The sequence below is a fragment of the Athene cunicularia genome (assembly GCF_003259725.1).
Source record: "Athene cunicularia isolate RWA chromosome 8 unlocalized genomic scaffold, athCun1 chr8_part1, whole genome shotgun sequence".
NCBI classification, from domain to species: domain Eukaryota; kingdom Metazoa; phylum Chordata; class Aves; order Strigiformes; family Strigidae; genus Athene; species Athene cunicularia.
Genome location: NW_020799109.1, coordinates 21,922,872 through 21,944,179, shown reverse-complemented (window position 1 = coordinate 21,944,179; position 21,308 = coordinate 21,922,872). Strand labels below are relative to the sequence as shown.

General features: G+C 36.0%; 1 protein-coding gene across 1 annotated transcript in view; it reads left to right on the top strand.

The window, feature by feature from the left end:
* COL11A1 (collagen type XI alpha 1 chain) overlaps window positions 1–20,674 on the top strand; it is a 167,430-nt gene extending 146,756 nt beyond the window's left edge. The window contains exons 57-69 of the mRNA XM_026853967.1: window positions 5,336–5,389; window positions 5,816–5,923; window positions 6,008–6,061; window positions 9,468–9,521; window positions 10,402–10,509; window positions 11,106–11,159; window positions 11,249–11,284; window positions 11,394–11,447; window positions 12,264–12,513; window positions 15,292–15,404; window positions 16,234–16,302; window positions 16,967–17,200; window positions 18,937–20,674. Of these exons, the coding sequence (XP_026709768.1) occupies window positions 5,336–5,389; window positions 5,816–5,923; window positions 6,008–6,061; window positions 9,468–9,521; window positions 10,402–10,509; window positions 11,106–11,159; window positions 11,249–11,284; window positions 11,394–11,447; window positions 12,264–12,513; window positions 15,292–15,404; window positions 16,234–16,302; window positions 16,967–17,200; window positions 18,937–19,083 (1,335 nt within the window). The 3' untranslated portion in view covers window positions 19,084–20,674. The remainder of the gene's footprint in view (window positions 1–5,335; window positions 5,390–5,815; window positions 5,924–6,007; window positions 6,062–9,467; window positions 9,522–10,401; window positions 10,510–11,105; window positions 11,160–11,248; window positions 11,285–11,393; window positions 11,448–12,263; window positions 12,514–15,291; window positions 15,405–16,233; window positions 16,303–16,966; window positions 17,201–18,936) is intronic.
* Window positions 20,675–21,308: the final 634 nt, after the last annotated feature.

Genomic DNA, 21,308 nt, shown 5'->3' with positions numbered 1-21,308 from the left:
ACAAAGGAAAGCTTCCCATGCTGCCTCGCTGGACCTGACATCAGCATGGTGTGAATAACCCAGCTGGAGATCCCTTCCCCCTGCTGGGGAAACTTAACCCTATCCTAGCTGAATCAGGACAGAAACATATAGCCCAAGTGCTTTTGTCATTAACAAATGGAAGGCCAGATTCTCTAGTTCAATGCAAGAGAGGATCAGTGACCAAAACACCAAATTAAAAATACATATTCATTGGATCAGACTTTCAGGAACTACTTTAGTATTGATTAAACTCTTATTTTTTAAAATTCAATTATAAAATGTCCTGTAATAAATTTTAAAAATAGTAATTCTTTTAAAGAGTATCTTGTCAATGAATAAAATACTATGCTCAGTAATTTTTATATACAAAATATAGGTTTCTATCTTGGTTTACAACTTTTAATGAGATTATATTAACAAAAGTATAGGACTAAATGTTGGAAGTATTTAGGGAAAACATTTCCCTCGATTTAGTTGTCTTATACGTGATAACCCCCAATAAAGATATAGTTCTAAAATAAAAGGAATGTACTCAGTAGCATTTGCTACTCTTTCTTAGATGGAAATAATCAGCTACTGATTACATAGTCAGCATACTGATAGCAGAATGTCAATGAGTAGTGTAGAAGTAAAAGCACATCTTAACTGTAATTGAAGTTAAATGGAAAATGAAGCTAACAATTGCATAATATACATTTTATACATATATTCTTTCATAACTATAGAATGGCAATTAAACTACAATATTTTAGCGCTAAAGGCAGCATTCTAACTGGCTTGTGCTAACAGTTTTGTATCATCTTTCTGAAGAATGCACATCAGCAGTTAAATATAGTGTTTCAAAAAATTACATTTTTTGTTAAGTCAGCAAAAATGAAAGAACTTTAAAGTAAACTTATACTATCTAAAGAAATTTGTTATAGCTACTTGAAAAATTGATCAACTTTCCTAGTATTCCAAATTCAACATAGTATACAAGCTTGGTAGGAAACATTCATTTGTTTCAGTTTGCAGATTTCAGTGTCCATTTAAGCATCTTGCTAGATCAAGACCTCAGAGACTAGACACAATAGCTACCACTTCATCAGCTGTCATATTTACTTTACATTTATAAAAATATCCAACATAATAGGCTTTTTGGTAAAGGTAGTCAACATCAGAGCACTGACTTGTCTTATCAGCTATCCAGGACCCAACTCTAGCCTTACCAGTTCTTGTCTGATTTGAGAATGGCTGCTCTTCATCAGCACATCTTCTTCTCACTGTGGGCTTTGCATTATCAAATCCCTTGAAAAGTTCTCCACTGACAGAAATCAGCCCAGGTCCTCTAGAAAACTTGAGGCATTTTATCTATGTATATTACATTCCAAGCTGAACAGACAGTCTAGTACAGCTTTGGGACTGGGAACCCCTTTTCGAATCCATGCATGTTAAACATTTGTACTACTGCCTTCTAAATTTCTCTATCTGCAAAAAAGAGAAAAATTAAATTAGCCAAACTCATAGAAGGATGAGGTTTTTGAAGTGTTCTTAAACATTCTGAAAGACAAAAAACTGCTTTATAAAGTTAATGTTATTGTTGGAGCTATCTAAGACAACCAAGGAGTTGACAAATTGATATAGGTTTGTCAGTGAGAGTTCTCAGCTATACAGCTTTCTTGTTGCTCATAATAGCGTTAGCAGTGACCAACAGCATACGATGTGAAGACTGTTTCTGAAGAAGTGTAATGTTTTCCAGTTTCTCCTTCCAATGTAGGAGATAAATTAGTTGTGATCAATGAGAAGTGGAACATCTCAAAAAGCCTCCTGATCCAAAGCCTGCTTATACAGAAATGTTGTTACAAAGACTGAACAACTCTACAGTTATGTTGTTACTATTTTCTGAAACTTAATTCTTTGCACATACTTTTGGGACTTTTTTGTTTTGCTATAGCGTACTGGGTAACATCTCTAATTTGAATTAATTGATTTCTATCTGCCAAATGTTTAAAATAGCATAAGGAAAACACACCATCAAACATTCATTCTTAAAACAATATCTACATTCAATAAAAATCAACACATTAATTCTTGCTTATGTTCCTCTCAAGCTTTCAGCTGCTAGGCCCTTCATCTGTGTTTTCTGCTGTTTGGCTGTTTTCTTTATTATAGTCAATTAGATGTTTAGATCACATACACATAAGGCTCCATATATCAATCTAAAAATGTTAGAATTTAAAGTGCAAGACTAAGATAGATTTTTTTTTTTTTTTCAACTGGAGGGCATACTGCCTGCTTTCAATAAAAGAACAGATGTCAATACTGCAGCAAAACCAGTCTCTAAATTTTGAGAAGCAGAAGTTTATTTGGTTAGTTGACGTTATATACAGTTTTAAATAAACTAGAAAAAAAGTGTTTCTATGAAGGAGATTTTTCCCATTTTGGCTACAGCATCATGCTGCCTCAGCAGGGTGCACACACCACTTAAAAATTAAGCTGATTTTCTCTCTTGATTGCAAATGCACAGAACACCTAACAATAGGCCACGTTCCTATCTGAACAGACTGATGAAATGTGGTAATGGCTTTCTGTGTTGGAAATCATATTTTTAGTCAGATGACAGACAGCTATAAACAACAGTTTAAATTATTTGAATGAAATTATGAAATGTGGAAGAGCAGACCAAAATGTCCAATGGCTTCACATAAGAAAAATTGAGGAAAAGTTTGTTTCTGTATGAGTTCTTTTGTCTTCTCGGTTCTGCATAAAATGTATCGGGCGATATGTCCAAACTTAAAGTTGATGATTGTAAAAATCACCATGGCAGCTGGGGTGGTGAGAGTGGAGAGCCATGCATTAATTCAAAATTGTTATTGAGATCTTTTCTCTCAGTTAAAATTTACCAGACACTCCAACAAGTCATGTGTAGGAAGGTAAGATAAATAATAATTAGTAGTCTTCCTCTGTAGAAGCACCATCTGTGCCATGCCAGCAATCACAGCCTGTTAGAAAGAGCAGTTCATTTAGCTGCTTTGTGCTTGGTGCAGCATTGGCATTGTTTGATAATGAATGCACCCCCTTTGTTTAGCAATCATGATTCATTGTATTTGTAATTTAGCGATCACGGTGTTTTTACCCCTGCTAATTCAAGTTGCAGCTGCATTTCTAGATTATGCGGAGACCATATTTCTCAAATACAAACTACCATGCTCAACCCTTTTCAGTTTCTTAAGTAGGGTAGATTATTATCCATGTGGAAACTTGAGTGCAAGGAATTTTCAAGCAGTAAAGACAATGGGCATATAAATTAATCTGTGTACGGGGGAAAAAAAAAAAAAAAAAAAAAAAAAGTCCTCTTCCTAAAAATGTTCCTGTGTTTGTTTATATACCTGCTAATAATTTTTCTTGTTATCCCTGCAAACTGTGATCCACCCAACTGATTACAACCTACACAGAGGGATGTAGCATCAGAGATTATTACTGCAAAAGTAGTGATTTAAATTTTTCTTCCTGTTTTAAAGTCAGCTGTTGGACCACCCTAGCCAGAACTTTTTAGCTTCTATATATTTTGAAGAAGTAAAACTAAATCCTTTACTACTTACAGCTCTTAAAAATACGAACAAGAACAACCTGTTGATACCCAAAACAAATGAACAAAGACCACTGTGGGTAATTCAGTTCATTTTGCATTACCTTTGATGGAAAGCCTGAACTATCTCCGTTGGCCAAAAGGTTCATACAGTGCTGCAGATGTTCAGTTCCACCCTGGAGAAAGCTTAATTTCAGAAGCAAATGAATGATCTTAATATACTTCTATGTAAATAGTTATAAGATGAATATAAATTCCCAGGAATTAAATTAAAACCGGTGGAGTTGCTCAAGGTATGTGCCAATAGTAGTGGGTAGTGAAATATATCAGGCTATAAAAAGTTTTGGCTGGATTCAGCTCTAGTATAAAAAATTGCTATTAGGTCAACTCTGGTCTAAAGCCATAAGCTCACAAAGCATACAGGTAGATGCCTGACTGGAAGAACAGTTGTTATCTGTTAGACAGAATAGGATAAATAAAGAATGTGATTTAGTGCTTTGCTTTAGGGCCCTGCATTTTTTTTCTGTTGTTATGAAGTCAAAAACAGTAAATAATTTTTGTTGCTGGTCCTCTGAACTTTTTGGTTTTAATTTTCCATGTAACAAACTGCTTGTTTCATTAACAAACAGATAAGTCTCAGGAAGTAAACTTTATAGATTCAGAAAATCACCTTGTATTTGATCATGGTCACTTTTCTTTCATTTTGCTTTAAGCTGCTCATTGGTTGGCACAAAATAGCTACTTGTATAAAGTAATTTCCCAGGCTAAAAATTAACCTTGTAGGAAAAATGTTGGTCCATTATCTTTGCATCTTTTCTAAACTAAGTATATATAAGAGAACCATTTTCAGAAGAGTACATTAGATTCTAGATACTGCTTCTGTTTATAACTGAAGCTATGAATATTAATTCACTGACCTGAAAAATCAGCCCTTCATGTTTTGGAGGAGAAAAATGTCTTTTTATTTTTCACTGAAACCATAAGAAAATGAAAGATGGGTGGAATCAGCAATAGGTAGTCACAGTGCTGCTGTACAACTGGAACTACTGTTTGGTGGCCTTCAGCTGAACCTTATCCCATCTCTACATAGTCAAATAGAGATTTTGTAGAGAAATATCAGGAAACCTGATACCAAAAGTTATTTGTAGTCAGTGTCTTTGTTTCATTCCTTACAACCTCTAGTCATGATTTCTTTTGTTTGTTTCATTACTGGATAATATTAAGGCACGTATCAAATTTTGGCTGTCCAAATGTAATCAGCAGGCTTACTGAGCCCATCCATGACTAAGAGAATAAAGAAGTATATGCTATTCTGTACACTGTAGAATGACAGGCCCTTTTGGAATCAGTGGATAAACTACAATGCTATAGGTAGAATCCAGTACAAAACAAACTGTTAAAACTGTTATTGTGTAAGTAAATTATCATTGGGTTTTTTCCTTTTATATAGTGTTTTGATTTTTTTCCACGCTATTTCTTTGGTTTTAATCTCAGCATATCAGAGGTGTTAGGTGATATATATTCTTTCAGATATTCTGAAAGCCCAGAAAATTTTATAAAGGGAAACAGAGATTATACGATAGGTTGGGATTTTTATCCCATAAATAAAATGTCAAGACAGAAATGTAATGATCTTTTGTTAGCATTTACTACTTACTAATACAATGGAAATTGCACTCTCAAAATTTTTCCACTGGCAATATATTAGAAAACTGAGATTATGAGCTCAGTCTCCATGTTTTACAGGGACCTCCTGGAGCAACTGGTGCTGAAGGCAGACAAGGTGAAAAAGGTGCAAAGGTAATACATTCAAGAATATTTTTTTTTAGGACCATGAAAATGTGAACTAGATGTAAGTGTGAAATAAATTGCTTATCATGCACTGAGTGTGAAATTTACCAAGGTAATAATAGGTAAACTATAAAATCTAAATTAAGACACAGAATTAGTAGCCATACATAATGGAGTACCTGGTGGACTCACCAGTGCAGGCCCAACTTAGCTCACCCCTGTGGAAAAGAAAGCTGAGCATGCTTTGCTGGCACCACATCTTTATATGGACATCAAAATTTTGTTCAGAAAACTGTCCTCTGCAACACACTATTTTGAACAGCTTTTAAAAAATGGAGTGAGGAAATCTTGCTCTCGCTTTGCAGCTTGTATATCCCTACAGTGCCAAGCTTAGTCAGCTCTTCCTCTCTAACCTGATGCTTATGTTCTCCCTAGGGTGAACCTGGTGCAGAAGGGGCTCCTGGAAAAACAGGTCCAGTTGGCCCACAGGGACCTGCAGGAAAACCTGGCCCAGAGGGTCTCCGGGGCATTCCTGGCCCTGTGGTAAGTAAGCAAAGTTTATAATAATGTTTTAAATGTTGTATTTCTTGTACACCCTCTGGTAAAGCAAACTTTGTTTTTTTCTAGGGAGAACAAGGTCTACCTGGAGCGCCAGGTCAGGATGGCCCTCCTGGGCCTCTGGTGAGTACCCTTCCTTTCAGTGCCAAAACAGAAAAAGCACCAGAAAATGCATGTCTGTGCATTTACAGAAAACTGAATGTGCAAGTCAGTTCTTAGCAGAAAGTCACTGTTTTCTGCACTTAAGCTATATAGCTGTATTCAAAATCTTTCCAAAAGCATTCCTGCCTCCCCAGTGAGAACTCAGAATCTGAACATCAGCTATAAAATTTTCATATCAGACTTTACCAGTATATAAAAATGAAAGTGGAAAAAATGGGGAATTTAAACTGAAATGATGCATAAATCAAGACTTTTACCCTAAACCAGTCTTTCACTTTCATGTGAATATGTGAGCAGGAGCAATTGCCTTTTCTTTAATTGACTGAAACATTTTCACGGGTGAAAGTGTTTGGGTAACTGATTACATTTCCAAAAATGTTCCAAACATGCAACTACTTAACCTATAACAAAGAGTTTCAGAGCATGTCTTTTTATGCCCCACACACTAGAAAGGATTTTTTCTGACGAACAGTGATCTAGTGCATAGGTCCATCTACTGATCACTTCTGTGTATATAATTATGTATGGTATTACAAATATATATAACTTCATTTTTCTTTGTCCCTTAGAAAACAATAATGAGCAAATAAGGTACTGAGGAAACCTTACACTATTGCTCTTTGCCCTTCATTTTAACATTCTCATTATGTCTAAACTCTCATGGATAACAACATATTGCTTGTAAGTCAGAGAATGGGAACAATGAATGAGAAGTTGCAAGAAAAGGATTCCCCTGTGCTAAGCCCATAAGAAAAATGTTTTCTTTCCTAAGAGTTTATGATGGGATCACCACCATGTTTTCTTAGTTATGTGCTCAATTTACAAATAAAATGCATGGGAGACAAATCAGGGAATGGAAAACTGATCTCCTCAGTTACAATTCTGTGCTGAAATCTAAAAGCTAATTATTCAGCAATCCCTTTCCCACATGTTGGTCACCAGAAGGCTCCAAATACATCACCAGAAGATCTCTCTTCCAACATTTGAGAGCTTTAAATATTCAGTTCAAATCTGAAGCTGAGTGTATTAATGAACTATATACTCCCAAATGCATAAGGTTCTTGTCAGCTCAACAGAACTTTTTTTAGATGCACTGCTGCAACTTAAAACTTTATTTTGGATTTTAATAAAGTGAAGTTTGTATGTAGAAGTTGCTGATATTAGATCTCCCTCCTTCCCCTCCCTCCCTCCATAGCAGATTGTTATCAGAAGAATATGAAAGCAGATTGGCAATAGAGCAAAACACAGTGCAGGTGAAAAAGTCTGATCCTGTATTCCAGAAGCTTAAAAATTTCATTCATGAATTATGTATTTGCCTAGGCTTTTGCATCTAATGATATCCTGAAGTAGAGATGGAAAGGATACGCACTGAATAATATTTTGTACATGAAGTGTTACGGCACTTTTGAATCTGTGCCAGGTTGAAAAGGTCACTTATTACTGCTATCCATATCATAACTTCACAGATGTCTGCTGCCAGCAGGAGACTGGTAGTGATGAGATACTGACTTAGTCTAGCAGCTCTACACCTAATGCATACATGTTCAGTATGAGATTAATAGCCTCTGAGAAATTGCTTCCTTTTCTTGTGCTTGCATTTGCACTGCATGGCCTGAATCTTTCACCTTATTCTGCACAAATTACACAAAACCAGCATTGCCATTCTTAGGAACCTTAAAAGATTTCTCAAATCCCTCAAATTTCTTCTAAAATTATAAATAACGATTAAAAAAAAAAAAAAAAAGGCTCGAGAATAAATAAACCAAGGAGATTTAAACAAGTTTGAGATATAATCTTCTTCTGTGCCATCTATTCAGCTATATTTATGACTATAGGTAAAATACTGTCTTTCATGGATTGCTCTTATGACCCCAGCAAAGATTAAAAGAGCACTGTCAGGGAAAAGAAGCTTTTGTCAAATTATAATAACATTATTCAGTTCAGTGGCTTTTGCAAGGGATATTCAGAAAGTAAGACCTATCCATGTGAATGTGTTTATCCTTTGCAGTGGTTTCCCAGGTAGCAAGAGCTGCAGTGGAGTTTTCAAATAGATTTTCTAAGCATCAGCTTACATTGAAATCACCTGAAAAAAAATGAGTGGGTTTGGGTTATCCCCTCCCCACACCCACCCCAGAAATGTGGGAGGGCTGGTAGAATGGTTCTGTTGACGCTGTGTTGGTTGTTCACAGCTCTGTCTCCTGCCCCAGCATATTTCTGTTTACAGAAATCTAGCTCCATGGAGTAACGTTTAGGGACAACTGCAGATAAAATTTGGATGAAGAGCATTTCTTACTCACTTTCATAAAGTAACATGTCTTTACTGTGCTGCATAAAGGATGGCTTGTAAATAAAAACTAAAATTTGTAAGCTGCTCATATGATGTGAATCATGTAAGTACCTATAAAGGTAACAGTTTAACACCTCTGTAAGGTAGGGGTACTATCCCTATGCAACAAACAAGCAGTTGAGGCCCAAACAGACTAAGGCAGTTCCTAAAAGCATTTAGGATTGCCCAGACTAGTATCGCAAAATTTAAGTAATTTGTGTAACTAATCCCATTCAGAAAAGTGACAAAGAGCCATAAATTTGTACATGTCAAGTGGACCTAGCACACCTAGATCACATTAAGTAAGCCTGCAAGGTCAAGTAAAAAAGACTTGAATATTTAGAAAATATAGATTTAAATGCATCATTCATGGTCATACAGGGATTTCAAGTGGCAAATCAAGGAAACCATAATCCCGAGACAATGCTCCAAGTGCTGAAACAAAATATGAGGTAGCTCTCCAACAAAACAATATTGAGGAGCAGTTGTTATAAGCAACCTGATTTATATTCTGCAAAAATCTTTTTGAGCTGTAGTAAACTGGGAGAAAACAAAAAGGATACTTACCACTGTCTCATGAAAGAAATTACTAAAATAAGCAACTAAAACAAGGTACAGCAATTAAAGTGGAAGTAATAATTGAAAGCATGTAATGTGACCGCAACCAAAATTAAGTTAATCAACAAAAATTGCTTGAATTTTTTTTTTTTTTTTAAATGTCACTTGCTTCACTGGACACTTTCAGTGCTCTTTTAAGAATTCAGTTGACTCTCTGCTTCTTAGATTAGATTCTAATCATGGAACCCTTTATAGATTTCTAATTATAAAGTAATTAAAATGTTACAGTAGCATCATTATGCCTTTTAAAAAATATATTTAAACTTTATCTTGGGCCCTAAATCATAAGCCATGAATCACTACCATCAACCACTGAATGACTCTGTACTTTGACCTACACTACCTTTAATAATATTTCAAGCAAACATGATCTGTGCAGTATGTTAAAACTTATTCTAATATTACTTCCCTTGATTTATTTAGGGTCCACCTGGCTTGCCTGGCCTGAAAGGAGATCCAGGTTCCAAAGGAGAGAAGGTATACTTTATTCATTGCTTGTACGTTTGACCCAGTCTAAAAGTCTGTATAAAAATAGCAGAAAGAAACACTAGGGGTTTTGTATCAGAAAGCAAAACAACTTACCCTGTCTGTCAGCTTCCCATAGCCTTAATAGTAATTGTGCAGTTTTAAGCCACATCTAATATCCTGGAGATACATAGAATGAAAAAGATTACTGCCTGTGTGGTAATCCATTGACCACGTGATTCTTCCTTGCAATTAAAATCCCAAAGACATTGATGTAAAGAGAACTGTTAGTTTTACAAAAACAAAGTAGAAATAAAAATTAGATATTTTTATTTTAAGACAACAAAATGTAAATATTTAACAGCTGTAATACTTTCTTTTGAAATAATGAATTGAGACATCCAGGATAGCATTTTCTAATGGCGTCCCAGCAATTTATTGCTTGCTTGTGTATCAGATAAAAACAGTATAGAGAAAGGGATATGAATATGATTATATCTTGTGAATTTCAGTTTTTGTTTACATGCTTAGATCAGCTGTTTATACAGCTATATTACATGTGGAAACAAATGTATAACTATAATATGCTTATAGCATCTAAATGTGAAAGTTGGGATGAAATTTGTACCCACGGGTATTGTTATTTCTGTATCAGTTTCAGTAAGGACTAAGTTGCTCTTTCACTGAATAAGCAGTCACAACTTGCAAATAATCTCCTCCGAGCCTAAAAGGCCAACTAACAACAATGAATATGCTTTCAGAATAATTTGGTTTTGGGTTAATTGTTGACTAGCAAGTGATGACATTTGAAAGCTCTAATTTGTGTGTTTGCAAAGCATATTTGCCTTTATATATATTGAGTTTTAACTATATTTTCTCCTATCTTGTTTAGGGTCATCCTGGTTTGATTGGGCTGATTGGACCTCCAGGCGAACAGGGTGAAAAGGGTGACAGGGGTCTTCCTGGCCCACAGGGTTCTCCTGGAGCCAAGGGTGATGCAGTGAGTAAAACATACTTGTGTTTTTATTCAAGTTCCATGCAAGCAAAGCGTACATATTCCAGTCTTTCAAGAGACATAAAGTTGCTATAAATATTTAACACCTATAGCCTCCTGCTAGACATTAAAACTTTCCTAGATATTGTACAAACACAGTGAAGTTAAACAGCTTAAAATGAGATCATAAGAGTGCTTCAGAAGATGAAGGAAGCACATAACACCTAAGTTAAGGACAAGATAAAACTAAGAGCACCAATGTAATCATTTTTATCAACTGCACTACCTGAAGTAGCTTCCTTTCTCTGAATTAATAAGATATGTTTTAAGACACTATGTAAAAAGTGAGGTTTCCAAGCCAGTCTGAAGGGGAACACAGTTGGGACTATAATTACTGCGTGTAGGAACAACTACAAGCAACTCAAACTGTCAGTAATATTTTAAACTTACAAACTATTTTGGACCCTAGCAAATGGCCTAAATCAGACTTCATCAGGGTTGGATGCTTCGTAGGACTACCTTTTTCATAGATATGCATTTTTAAATCCAGTCTAGTATGTAAAATACTTCAGTTCTGTACTTATTCTCTTACTCTTTCTTAGGGAATTTCTGGTCCTGCTGGTCCACTCGGACCCCCTGGTCCTCCTGGTTTACCTGTAAGTAACTTCATCCAGTCCTCCTCTTCAGAACACTCCCGTGTTATGTGGAATACACTCCAACTACAGTTATTTCTTCTTGCCCGTAGGGTCCCCAAGGTCCAAAAGGTTCCAAAGGATCCAGTGTGAGTAATTCTCCTCTCTGTCTTTTGTTCTCTTGCTTAAATTTTGTGTGTGTTATTTTTTAACATTGTGTAGCACAATCCACACTGCATTTCTTTCATTGCTTTATAGGGTCCTGCTGGTCAAAAGGGTGACAGTGGGTTACCTGGTCCACCTGGTCCTCCAGTAAGTAAGACTCTTATCTGACATGCATGCACATTACACTGGCAGGACCACCCCATTTTGACAAGGCTAGAAAACAGCATTTGTGAACTTGCAGATAAGGAAAATATTAACAATTGTTTAAAAATTAATTTTTCAGGAAACACAAATCCACCAGGCACAGAAATACACTGTCTGCACTGAAAAGGAATTAGAAACTTAAAATAACACAAACATAAAACCCCCCACAATCAAACAAATAAACCCCTCGCAATAATTATTTAATGTGTTATATTGAAGCACAGAAAATTGAATGATATTGGTATCCCCCTGTTGATACTCTCCAGTTTCTGCTATTTCTTTTTTATATCATAACAATCCAAAATGAAAACAGTCCAAATCTGAATGAAGTGTTTCAATTTCTTGAAATGAAATATTGCTTTACAGACCCCAAGTGGAATTTTAAAGTTTTATCATAGGAAACATCCACAGTTTTCATTTGTCAGAGGCTATGCCTGTGCTTGAGGGAATTGCCAGGGATAAAAAGGCAATCGCAAGTTACTTCTGCACACTTTGTATGAGGGCAGCACACTCTTCCTCACGCTGCAATGTAGTGAGAAAAGTTTACAGCAAAACAAGGGTTTGGCCTTCTACAGTTATCTTTTTCTGCAAGTAAATCAAAGCATACAGGCATAAATGTGAAGGAAATAAGTGAAATAAAGAATTTGAAGAAAGCCTATTCAAATCATCTCCGAGTCACATTCTGTGGTCTTCATCTGTGTATTTATGCAGCTGAAAAACAAATAGAAAAGGTAACCAGATACGTTGTTTTCCATTCAGGGTCCCCCGGGTGAGGTAATCCAGCCACTGCCAATCCAGTCACCCAAAAAAACAAGAAGATCTCCTGATTACATGTTATCTGATGCTGGTGATAATATTCTGGATTATTCTGACGGCATGGAAGAGATCTTTGGTTCACTGAATTCACTGAAGCAAGACATTGAGCATATGAAGTATCCAATGGGCACTCAGAATAACCCAGCCCGAACTTGCAAAGACTTGCAACTTTGCCACCCAGACTTCCCAGATGGTATGTTAATACTGCATGACAAAGGCAAACAAGGCTGAAGCTATGATCTGTTAAGATACTTTGGCAGAATGATTAATCATTGGTAGATGGTTAATATAGTTGCTCAATAAATTGTCTCATTAAATCCATTTTTGTAGGTATAAAAGCTTATAAAATGTAAGTAGGAGGTGTTCTCTTCGTAAAAGCCAGAATTCTTTAAATACATAACCTGATTCTGGTTTCAGATTTAAAACTTTTTAAAGTGCTAAATAAAAAAGTTATTGTTTTGAAAGGTGGGTCTTGCATTTGTAGAACTATCCAAACAGGAGAAGCATGAGAGATTAATGCTATTGAGATCAGTGGGAAGTAAAATCACAAATGTCAACATGCTGGGATAGCTAATAGCTTCTTTTAAAAGAAATGAGATTTTTAGTAGCTGTATACTTTAGCTTAGCATAATAATATAAAATAGCATTGGTATTATATAAAATTTATTATTGATTATGACTCTTAGAAACAATAATTTGTTCTACTGCATGACCACTGCTTGTTCTATATCACTCAGCAAATAGACATGCAAGTTTATCTGATACCATTTAATGCTACTAAGTACTAGCTTAATGAAATGCAGAGTAGTATGAACAAGTCACTGTGTTCTGAAGAACTGTCGATGTAATTATTCTGTGTTGTTTTCTTCTTTTTTGCTAACTGAGTTTACCCCTCTGGAAAGGTTTTGAAAGCCAACCTTCACAGAGTTTTCATATTTTCATATTTTTTTTTCTATTGCAATAGATATTTTTCCCAGTTCAAAGCAATATTTTTCTGTTTTTAAATAGGAGGAAAAATAAATTTTGACAGTTTAATAATATTTTATTGCTTTCACTCTAGATAAATAAAACCAGATGGTTGCCTTGAGGAGTAGTTAAGCAGTGTATATGCTATATGAAAAGTACATATTTTACAATTCAGTACCCTCCATAATAATGAGTGTTTTTTACAGAACCCATTCACCTTCTTCATTTACCAGTATTTGCTTATTATTCAGAGCTTTCTTCATATAAAAGAAATCTTATTTTGTTTAAAATAAAAATAAATGCATTCATTAAAATACAAAATTCTCCATGGACAAGACTTACAGGTAGAAAAGACTCTTTTCAATAAATACATCCTGAATCAATAGAATTATAAATACCATAAATGCTTTGTCTGTGCTCTGTATTCAGAAGACAGAAGTGGTGAAAGGATTTGTCATTCCTCTTTGAAACTTCCACTATTTACTTGAAACTGGATTAGAGCAGTAGTTTCAGAAAATCATTTGCTGTCCTGCTGTGAAACTAGCTGAAGATAAGGACCCACATCACAGAAATCATCATTACAATTAGAATGGTAGATTTTAAAAAGCCCTGATTTTTAAGGGACCTTGGCTTGACCGTGACTCTCTTTCATGCCCAGCCTTCATTCACCCTAGCATTATAAGGGCCTGAATTTCTCAATCATGCCAGTCAAATAGGACTGCTGAAACTATGGGAAGCCTCATGCAAGTTTTAACTGTCTTTCATAACATGTCATCTAACCAAGCATTAGTTAAGGTGTTTTTATCAACTAAAGCAACCTGAAATTTCACTAGTGTTGCAACTTCATAACCCAGTAGTAAAAACCATCTTTGCCTGAGGTGTATCTCTCAATGGAAGCTTTAGGTACTTGTGCCAGCTACAACCTCACCAAGCCCTATGCAGCCACCTCATTTTGTAGGTAGGTATGCAAATGACTCCAGAATTTACTATCTGACATAAACCATAGCTTATCTCTGCCTAAGGTTGCTTCTGCTCTGGTTTTGAGAGTGCTTGTTACCACAGGTACAAATTATCCTTCTAGCTGAAATACTGAAATGGCAAAATTGTTGAGACCTGCAATGTAAGTTTCACACATAATATCCCTCCTCCTCTAAACTGAGGTCTCTGCAGTATCCTGCAATAGTCATGGTCTGAAGTAAAATTAGACAAAAAGAAAAGGATGCAGATAAAATGCCATGGTTTAAACCCAGCTGGCAGCCAAACACCACGCTCGCTCACTCACACACGCCTGCCCAGGGGATGGCAGAGAGAACTGGAGAGGTAAAGGTAGGGAGACTCATAGGTTGACATAAAAACAGCTTAATAATTGAAATAAAATAACAGTAATAGAAAGTACAAATGGGTAATGCACAATGCAGTTGCTCACCACCCTCCGACTGATACCCAGCCTGTTCCCAGCTAGCAATCCCAGAGGAATCAAGACCTGAAATGCAATCCCAAAAGTGAGAGAGAACCCCCTCCTCCCCCTTCCTGGCCGACCCTCCTCTATATACTGAGCATGACATTACATGATATGGAATATTTCATTGGCCAGTTTGGGTCTGGTGCTCTGGTCGTGCTGTCTCCCAGCTTCCTGTACACCTGTGCATGGGCAGGACATGGGGAGTTGGAAAGTCCTTGCTTTCTTAGCAACTGAAAACATCAGTGTATTATCAACACTCTTTTCATATCAAACTTCACACTGAATCCAAAACACAGCACTGTTCTAGCTACTAACTGTTCTAGCTGAAACCAGAACATAGAAATAGACTTTGATCCTGGTGTTATCTTTCATAAAAAAACAATGGCAACAAATCACAAGGCAGAAAATAAAGGGTTGCTTTTCCCTGATTCAGATAAAATAACTTTGCTACAAACTTTGGAGGGCCATTAAGTAGCAGTAAAACCTAGATCTTCCAAATACCATTTCCATTATATAAAGCAAGTATTTTCTCATTTGTTTTAGGGGAATATTGGATTGATCCTAACCAGGGCTGTTCTGGAGACTCCTTCAAAGTATACTGCAATTTCACAGCAGGTGGGGAAACTTGCATCTACCCAGACAAGAAATCTGAAGGAGTAAGTACCAATCTGTGTTTTCAGTTGGCTGTTGACAGATCCTATTATGCTGCTGCAATGTTGAACTAAACAGGATAATTACATTGTCACATTTTCATATATCTGTCTTTCTGATTACATTGAAATTTGCATAAATCTGAATGAAGTGGTAAAATGGTACATATTCTAACAAACAGCATTTTCTCCCTTTTGCTTAGGTAGGTTCCCTATCTATCTATCACACCTGCTTGCTAACCTTTCGCTGAATGTCAGAATGCAACATAGCTGTGCAGCCAGTTAAAGTGCATAATCTAGCATTTGACATCTAAAAGCTAAACTCTTACTATGCTTCTCTTGTGGGTTCATTTATATCTATTTATTTATACTGATGCAAAGTAGATGTAAAACACTATGTACTAATAGCGTCCTCACTCATTGTTATAAATTACCTCTGCTGGGGCATATGGTGTAGAGGAAGGCTTTCTAAAAGCTTGCCTAAATGAGAGAGATCTATCAGCATCAACACCAGTGAAAAATCTAATTTAGACAGTCTTCACAGGAACAATTTATACCAGCAGTTTACCTGAATCTTCACAGGTGACAACAGTCTCCCTTAAATAGAACTAGCTCTCTTTATAAGCTATCACCTTAGATTCCATTTAAAGTCACTAATTTGAAGGCATTCTATGCAAGAAAAATATCCTATTTTAGAGTTTTAAAGAGACTGAGATCTCAGGAAGAAGAACCATTCTTTACCATCTGAGGTTAAATTTGTCCCAGGTAATGTAAAACCTTCATATCTGTTAACCTGCATTTTAAATACTTCTATCCCTGTTGTTTTACCACACAGGTTAGAATTTCATCATGGCCAAAGGAGAATCCAGGATCTTGGTTTAGTGAATTTAAGCGAGGCAAGCTTGTAAGTTGTCACTGCAATGTAACAGTTATTCACAAATAAAGTACATGTTATCGGTGATCAACATATCCCAAGGAAATTCATAAATATTTAGATAATGAAAAGACTTTTCATCCCCAGTCTTTTTGCCCTAAATATCAGAGCATCTATATGGCCTCTTGCCACTGAACAGCAGAAGCCTCCTCTGTATTGTCCCACAATGATCCCAGTGGTCACCTGCACAGCTGATGGTGAGGATCTGGCTTCTGGCAGACCACACATCACCACTGAATCTTAGTAAAGCAGCTGGAGCATAGATCCCTTACCCCATTCTAGGTAATTGGAAATATACTGAGTATGCAAAGATGAGACTGCAAGCTGATGTAACTTTACAATTAACTAAAAACAGATTCCCAAGGAGATTCTGCCCTTTATGGTAGGAGTAATTGTCTGTCTTTCCCATCAGAATGAAGCCAATATGTAGTTCTTCATCCTAAGTATATTGCTACTACATGAAAATCTATTTACTGAGTCATAGCTTTATTGAACTTTAAAACTCCATAAAATGTTATATGTTGGTTGACTTTTTTAATTAAGGACAGTTATGTGGTTCTTTTGTCAATAATTTTGTTTTGCATTTTAACAAAGGAGATAGATAAATATTTATCTAACTTCATATATTCTCCAGCTTTCCTATCTGGATGTTGAAGGCAATTCCATTAACATGGTCCAAATGACATTCCTTAAACTACTGAGTGCCTCTGCCAGACAGAATTTCACTTACAACTGCCATCAGTCTGTAGCTTGGCATGATGCATCATCTGACAGCTATGACAGAGCGCTAAGGTTCTTAGGATCGAATGATGAAGAAATGTCTTATGACAACAATCCTTACATCAAAGCTCTTCATGACGGCTGTGCAGTAAGTAGAGGTTCAGAAAAGTCTTTACGAAACCAACCTGTCAGTTATAAATAGAAATCAAACGTTCATTTTTTCACAGCTTTCTTCTGAGAAAAGCTTTCTAATCACTTTATTTTTAATGGACTGCCATTTAGTATATTTTTAACTACAGTACACTAGTCCCTTATTTAATTTTCATACATATACTGAAAAAAAACCCAAACTATAAGCCAAGCAACAGACATGGAACAAACCTGGAATGGATACAGGCTGTCAGCACCAATGTGCTGAAACTAGACTATCTGGTAGTATGAGCACAGTATAAGAGAAGAACACAAGCAAAAAAGCATAATTAGGTGAAGCAGCCCATCAGCAGAATGTATTTATACTCAGAACCAAGGCATGTACAGACAGAACATTTAGTGAATACAGTAAAAACATATATGAACTAAGCCATATAGATCTACCCAAACATAATGAATTAATTGCATAGTTTGATATGTGACTTTGTATTTCCTTTTCTCATTTTTTTGGTAGTCAAAACCAGGTGAAGTTTGTGGACTGTACCTTTCAGAATCCTCTCAGCTCAGCTAAAATCCCTGGAGCTGTACAAACATGCATCAGCTCTCTGACCACATATTTGGCAGGGTCTTTGTAGGCATAGCAACTGTTACCTCTTTTCAGAAACAGAATGATTTGTACTGAACACTTTGAAAAAAAGACATCAAAGGAGCAAGTGACAGCTGAAGCTTCATTAATTATTTTGGGTTTTGATATGGGAGCATTTTGAAGGCAGTTCCTCAGAAGTCAGTGATAGAGAATCAGAGCCCTGAAAGTGCCAGGATACATACCTGGCTCTGAGACAGAGATGCAGCTCGGGTACATGCAGAGTCTCCTCCCCTTAGTAATGAGATTCTAATACATAACTGCTTCATGTCAGCCTTTCTGTACACCCTGTATATTTATTTTGCTTTTGTTATCCACAGCTCAAGAGAGAGCTGGAAGTGATTTAGGGTGTAACTGTCACTAAAATGAGAACACTCAGATCTACCAACTTGGATGCTCATCTAAAGTCCCAAGACCCTGGCATAGCTTAAAAGGGTCTCGACAAGATATAAGACACCATCTGAATAAAGTGCAGTCCTGATAACTAACATGATGACTTGGCTGGATGATATTTAGAGGAGGTAGAGAGCCTTTGTTAGGAAGTAAGGGTGTGCCCTCAAACCTGGTTTCTAAGTGCACCAGTTGGCAGTCCTGACAGACTACTACTTTCTTTCATGTCCAAAAAGCTGCTGTAATATTTTGTGAGATTGTTACAGTCTTTATTCTCAGAATAGAATCTTTCTTCTATCTGTCAGAACTAATTAGTGGGTTTTTTCACAGAGAAGACAGCACTGCTATGAGAATAGTGTTATTATTTATTAAATAGTATATATCTGAACTCAGAATCCTCTAAGAAACATTAAATGTCTTAGATAATTTTTCATTTATAGGCCTATTTTAGTAAGTCAAAAAACTATGGGCTGATCTCTTTCTAAAATCAAAACCATTCCATGTCACATCATGTTAAATGATGCCATGTCATGTTAAAAATAAAATCCTAAGAAAACATAGAGTTTGTAATATCTGGTGCATGAGGGAGCAATAATTTACAAATTCTACACTTCAAAGATAACCTATGAAGATCTACAGCACATGCCTACTGCTCTGATATATAATTATGCTTGCTTTTTTTTTTTCTTCTTTTTTAACAGTCAAGAAAGGGCTATGCAAAGACAGTGATTGAAATCAACACACCCAAAATAGACCAAGTGCCTATAGTTGATGTGATGATCAATGACTTTGGTGATCAGAACCAGAAGTTTGGATTTGAGGTTGGTCCTGTCTGCTTCCTTGGTTAAGCTTATGACAAAATCATATCAACTAAAATGTTGCACTTTGGTGCTACCAACACACTTCATGCCACATGCAAGTTTTGAATAAGGATGGCATAGAAAATATGTCTTGCTGTGTATGTATGTCTTACCTAGAAAGTAATTGTTGCCCTTGTAGGGCCAGAATCACATGACTTAAACTTACTTTGCAAAGATGCTGTGGCACAGACAGACAATATAGGGCTCACTTTAGGAACACCCCCCTTTGGATTCCTTTGGTGCTGTAAAAAAACTAACGACATGGTGCTCCTTCCATTACAACAAAGAGGTGTTAAGAAAGTGTTTAATAAACTGTAATTATTCTATGTACAGTACTATACTGTTATTTCTCTGTCCATTTCCAAAACTTGCATGTGTCTCTTAATTGCATCTGGCTCTTACTTTATAATTACAAAACTACACTGTCAATACTGTTTATGTATTCTGAAAAAAATAAAGCTGTAATTGCCAGTGAAGCAAATTCCATTTCTGATTAATAATAAAATCCCTTTGTATATATTGTTGTTGAAGAGCTTTGTTATTTGAAGTCGCCAACAAAACTTAAGGTGGCAAAACTGGACAATCTTGAGCAGTACACTCAAACAACTCTATTCTGCTGATATCACTCTCTGATGTTGAATTTCAATAAGGAAAGCACCTTCAAAGGTGCTGTGTTCCACGGTGCTATACCTCAGACTTTTTATTTTCTTTTCTAATTCCATAATTTCATAAGATATCTGTATATACCTAAAATAAACAAGTTTATATTTTTGGGTGGGGAAAATCTGTAAGAAAAAAAAAAACAACTTCTGTGTAAGAGATCTGTTAAAAATCTGTGTGAAATAAATTACTCATATAGCTTTCCTTTTTTATTTTAAGCTCATGTGAATTTGTTTCCATTGTGCTTATTTGGTCTGCATAAATATTAAAACTGGATTCGAAACAGTTATTTATGGGTTTTTGCAGTGTTTACTTAGATTTTTATGTAAGCAATGATGGATGTTTGCTTCCTGAACTGGATACTAAAAGTTCCACAGAATGGTCCTATACAATATTTGCCCATCCCATTAATATGAATTATTTTTTCCTGTTATTTCACCTGAAGGCCAGGGATGCAATATGTCTAGGTCATGTGATTCTACATAGTTGCTAAGCAACATACGAGAGGACTGCTTCCTACAGAGCTGTCTTTGACCCAAACTGTTACAATTCGCTATTCAAATCTCACCAAAAAAATGTTGGTTTGGCCTTCCCTCTGAACATTTTATTGAGGTAGTTGGAAGTAGAAATTACATTTTAGCTTTACAACAAAAATCCTTTTGTAATTATTTTTCATAATATATGTAAGACTTGAAAAGAAATGTTTGTTTCTATTTCTTATAAATTGTTAAATTAAATAGTACTAGTTTCTGCTGGCTCATTTCCAACTGGTATATACGTTTATACATGTAAAAGTGAGATTCAAAAGTCAACTTCTTGCTGTTCATATTTTCTTTTATTTTTGAACCAAAGTTTGTAACTGTCACCTCAAAGAGGAAAATACAAATTTTATTAATAAAATCAAGTCTTGTCTACCTGGGTTAGTCATTTTCTTTTTTCAATGTCCAAAACTCACCCACTGTTATTACTGTAACCACTCTGCTTCCAGAACATCCACACTCAAAAAAAAAGTCATCTTACTACATGTCCTGGCAAGCACTGGGACCAGCAGGGGGAAAAGAAGTGTTAATAGAAAAGGTGCTGATCTGGCCATTGGTAGTACGCAGCAAGGCTGATAATTTCACATTTCATTTATATGGATTTGTAGCTGCAGCAGTCCACCTGATACTGTCAAACACAAGATATGAACCTGACATTCTTTCCTCAGCCACCGTCTTACAACATTGTACCGCCTGAGTGCTTCACAATCCCGTGCTTATCCTTGTAGGATCCCATAAGGTAGGCAAATGACCCTATTTATTGATGGGAAATGGAAAAGAACCAATAAAACAAGACCTAGAAACTACTGGAACACAAAATTTCCAATACCTTGTTTTAGATAGTGGAACCAAAACTGCTGATGGGTCCAAGCTAGACATGATGTGTCACCTGGGGTCTCCTGCAAAATATTTTTTTAAGCTGCTAGCTGTTCTTTATGAACTCTGGTCCTGTCCATGAAAGCTGTGAAAGCAGCTCCAGTAAGTTTGGCAGAGAAGCAGTTACATTTTTCTGCT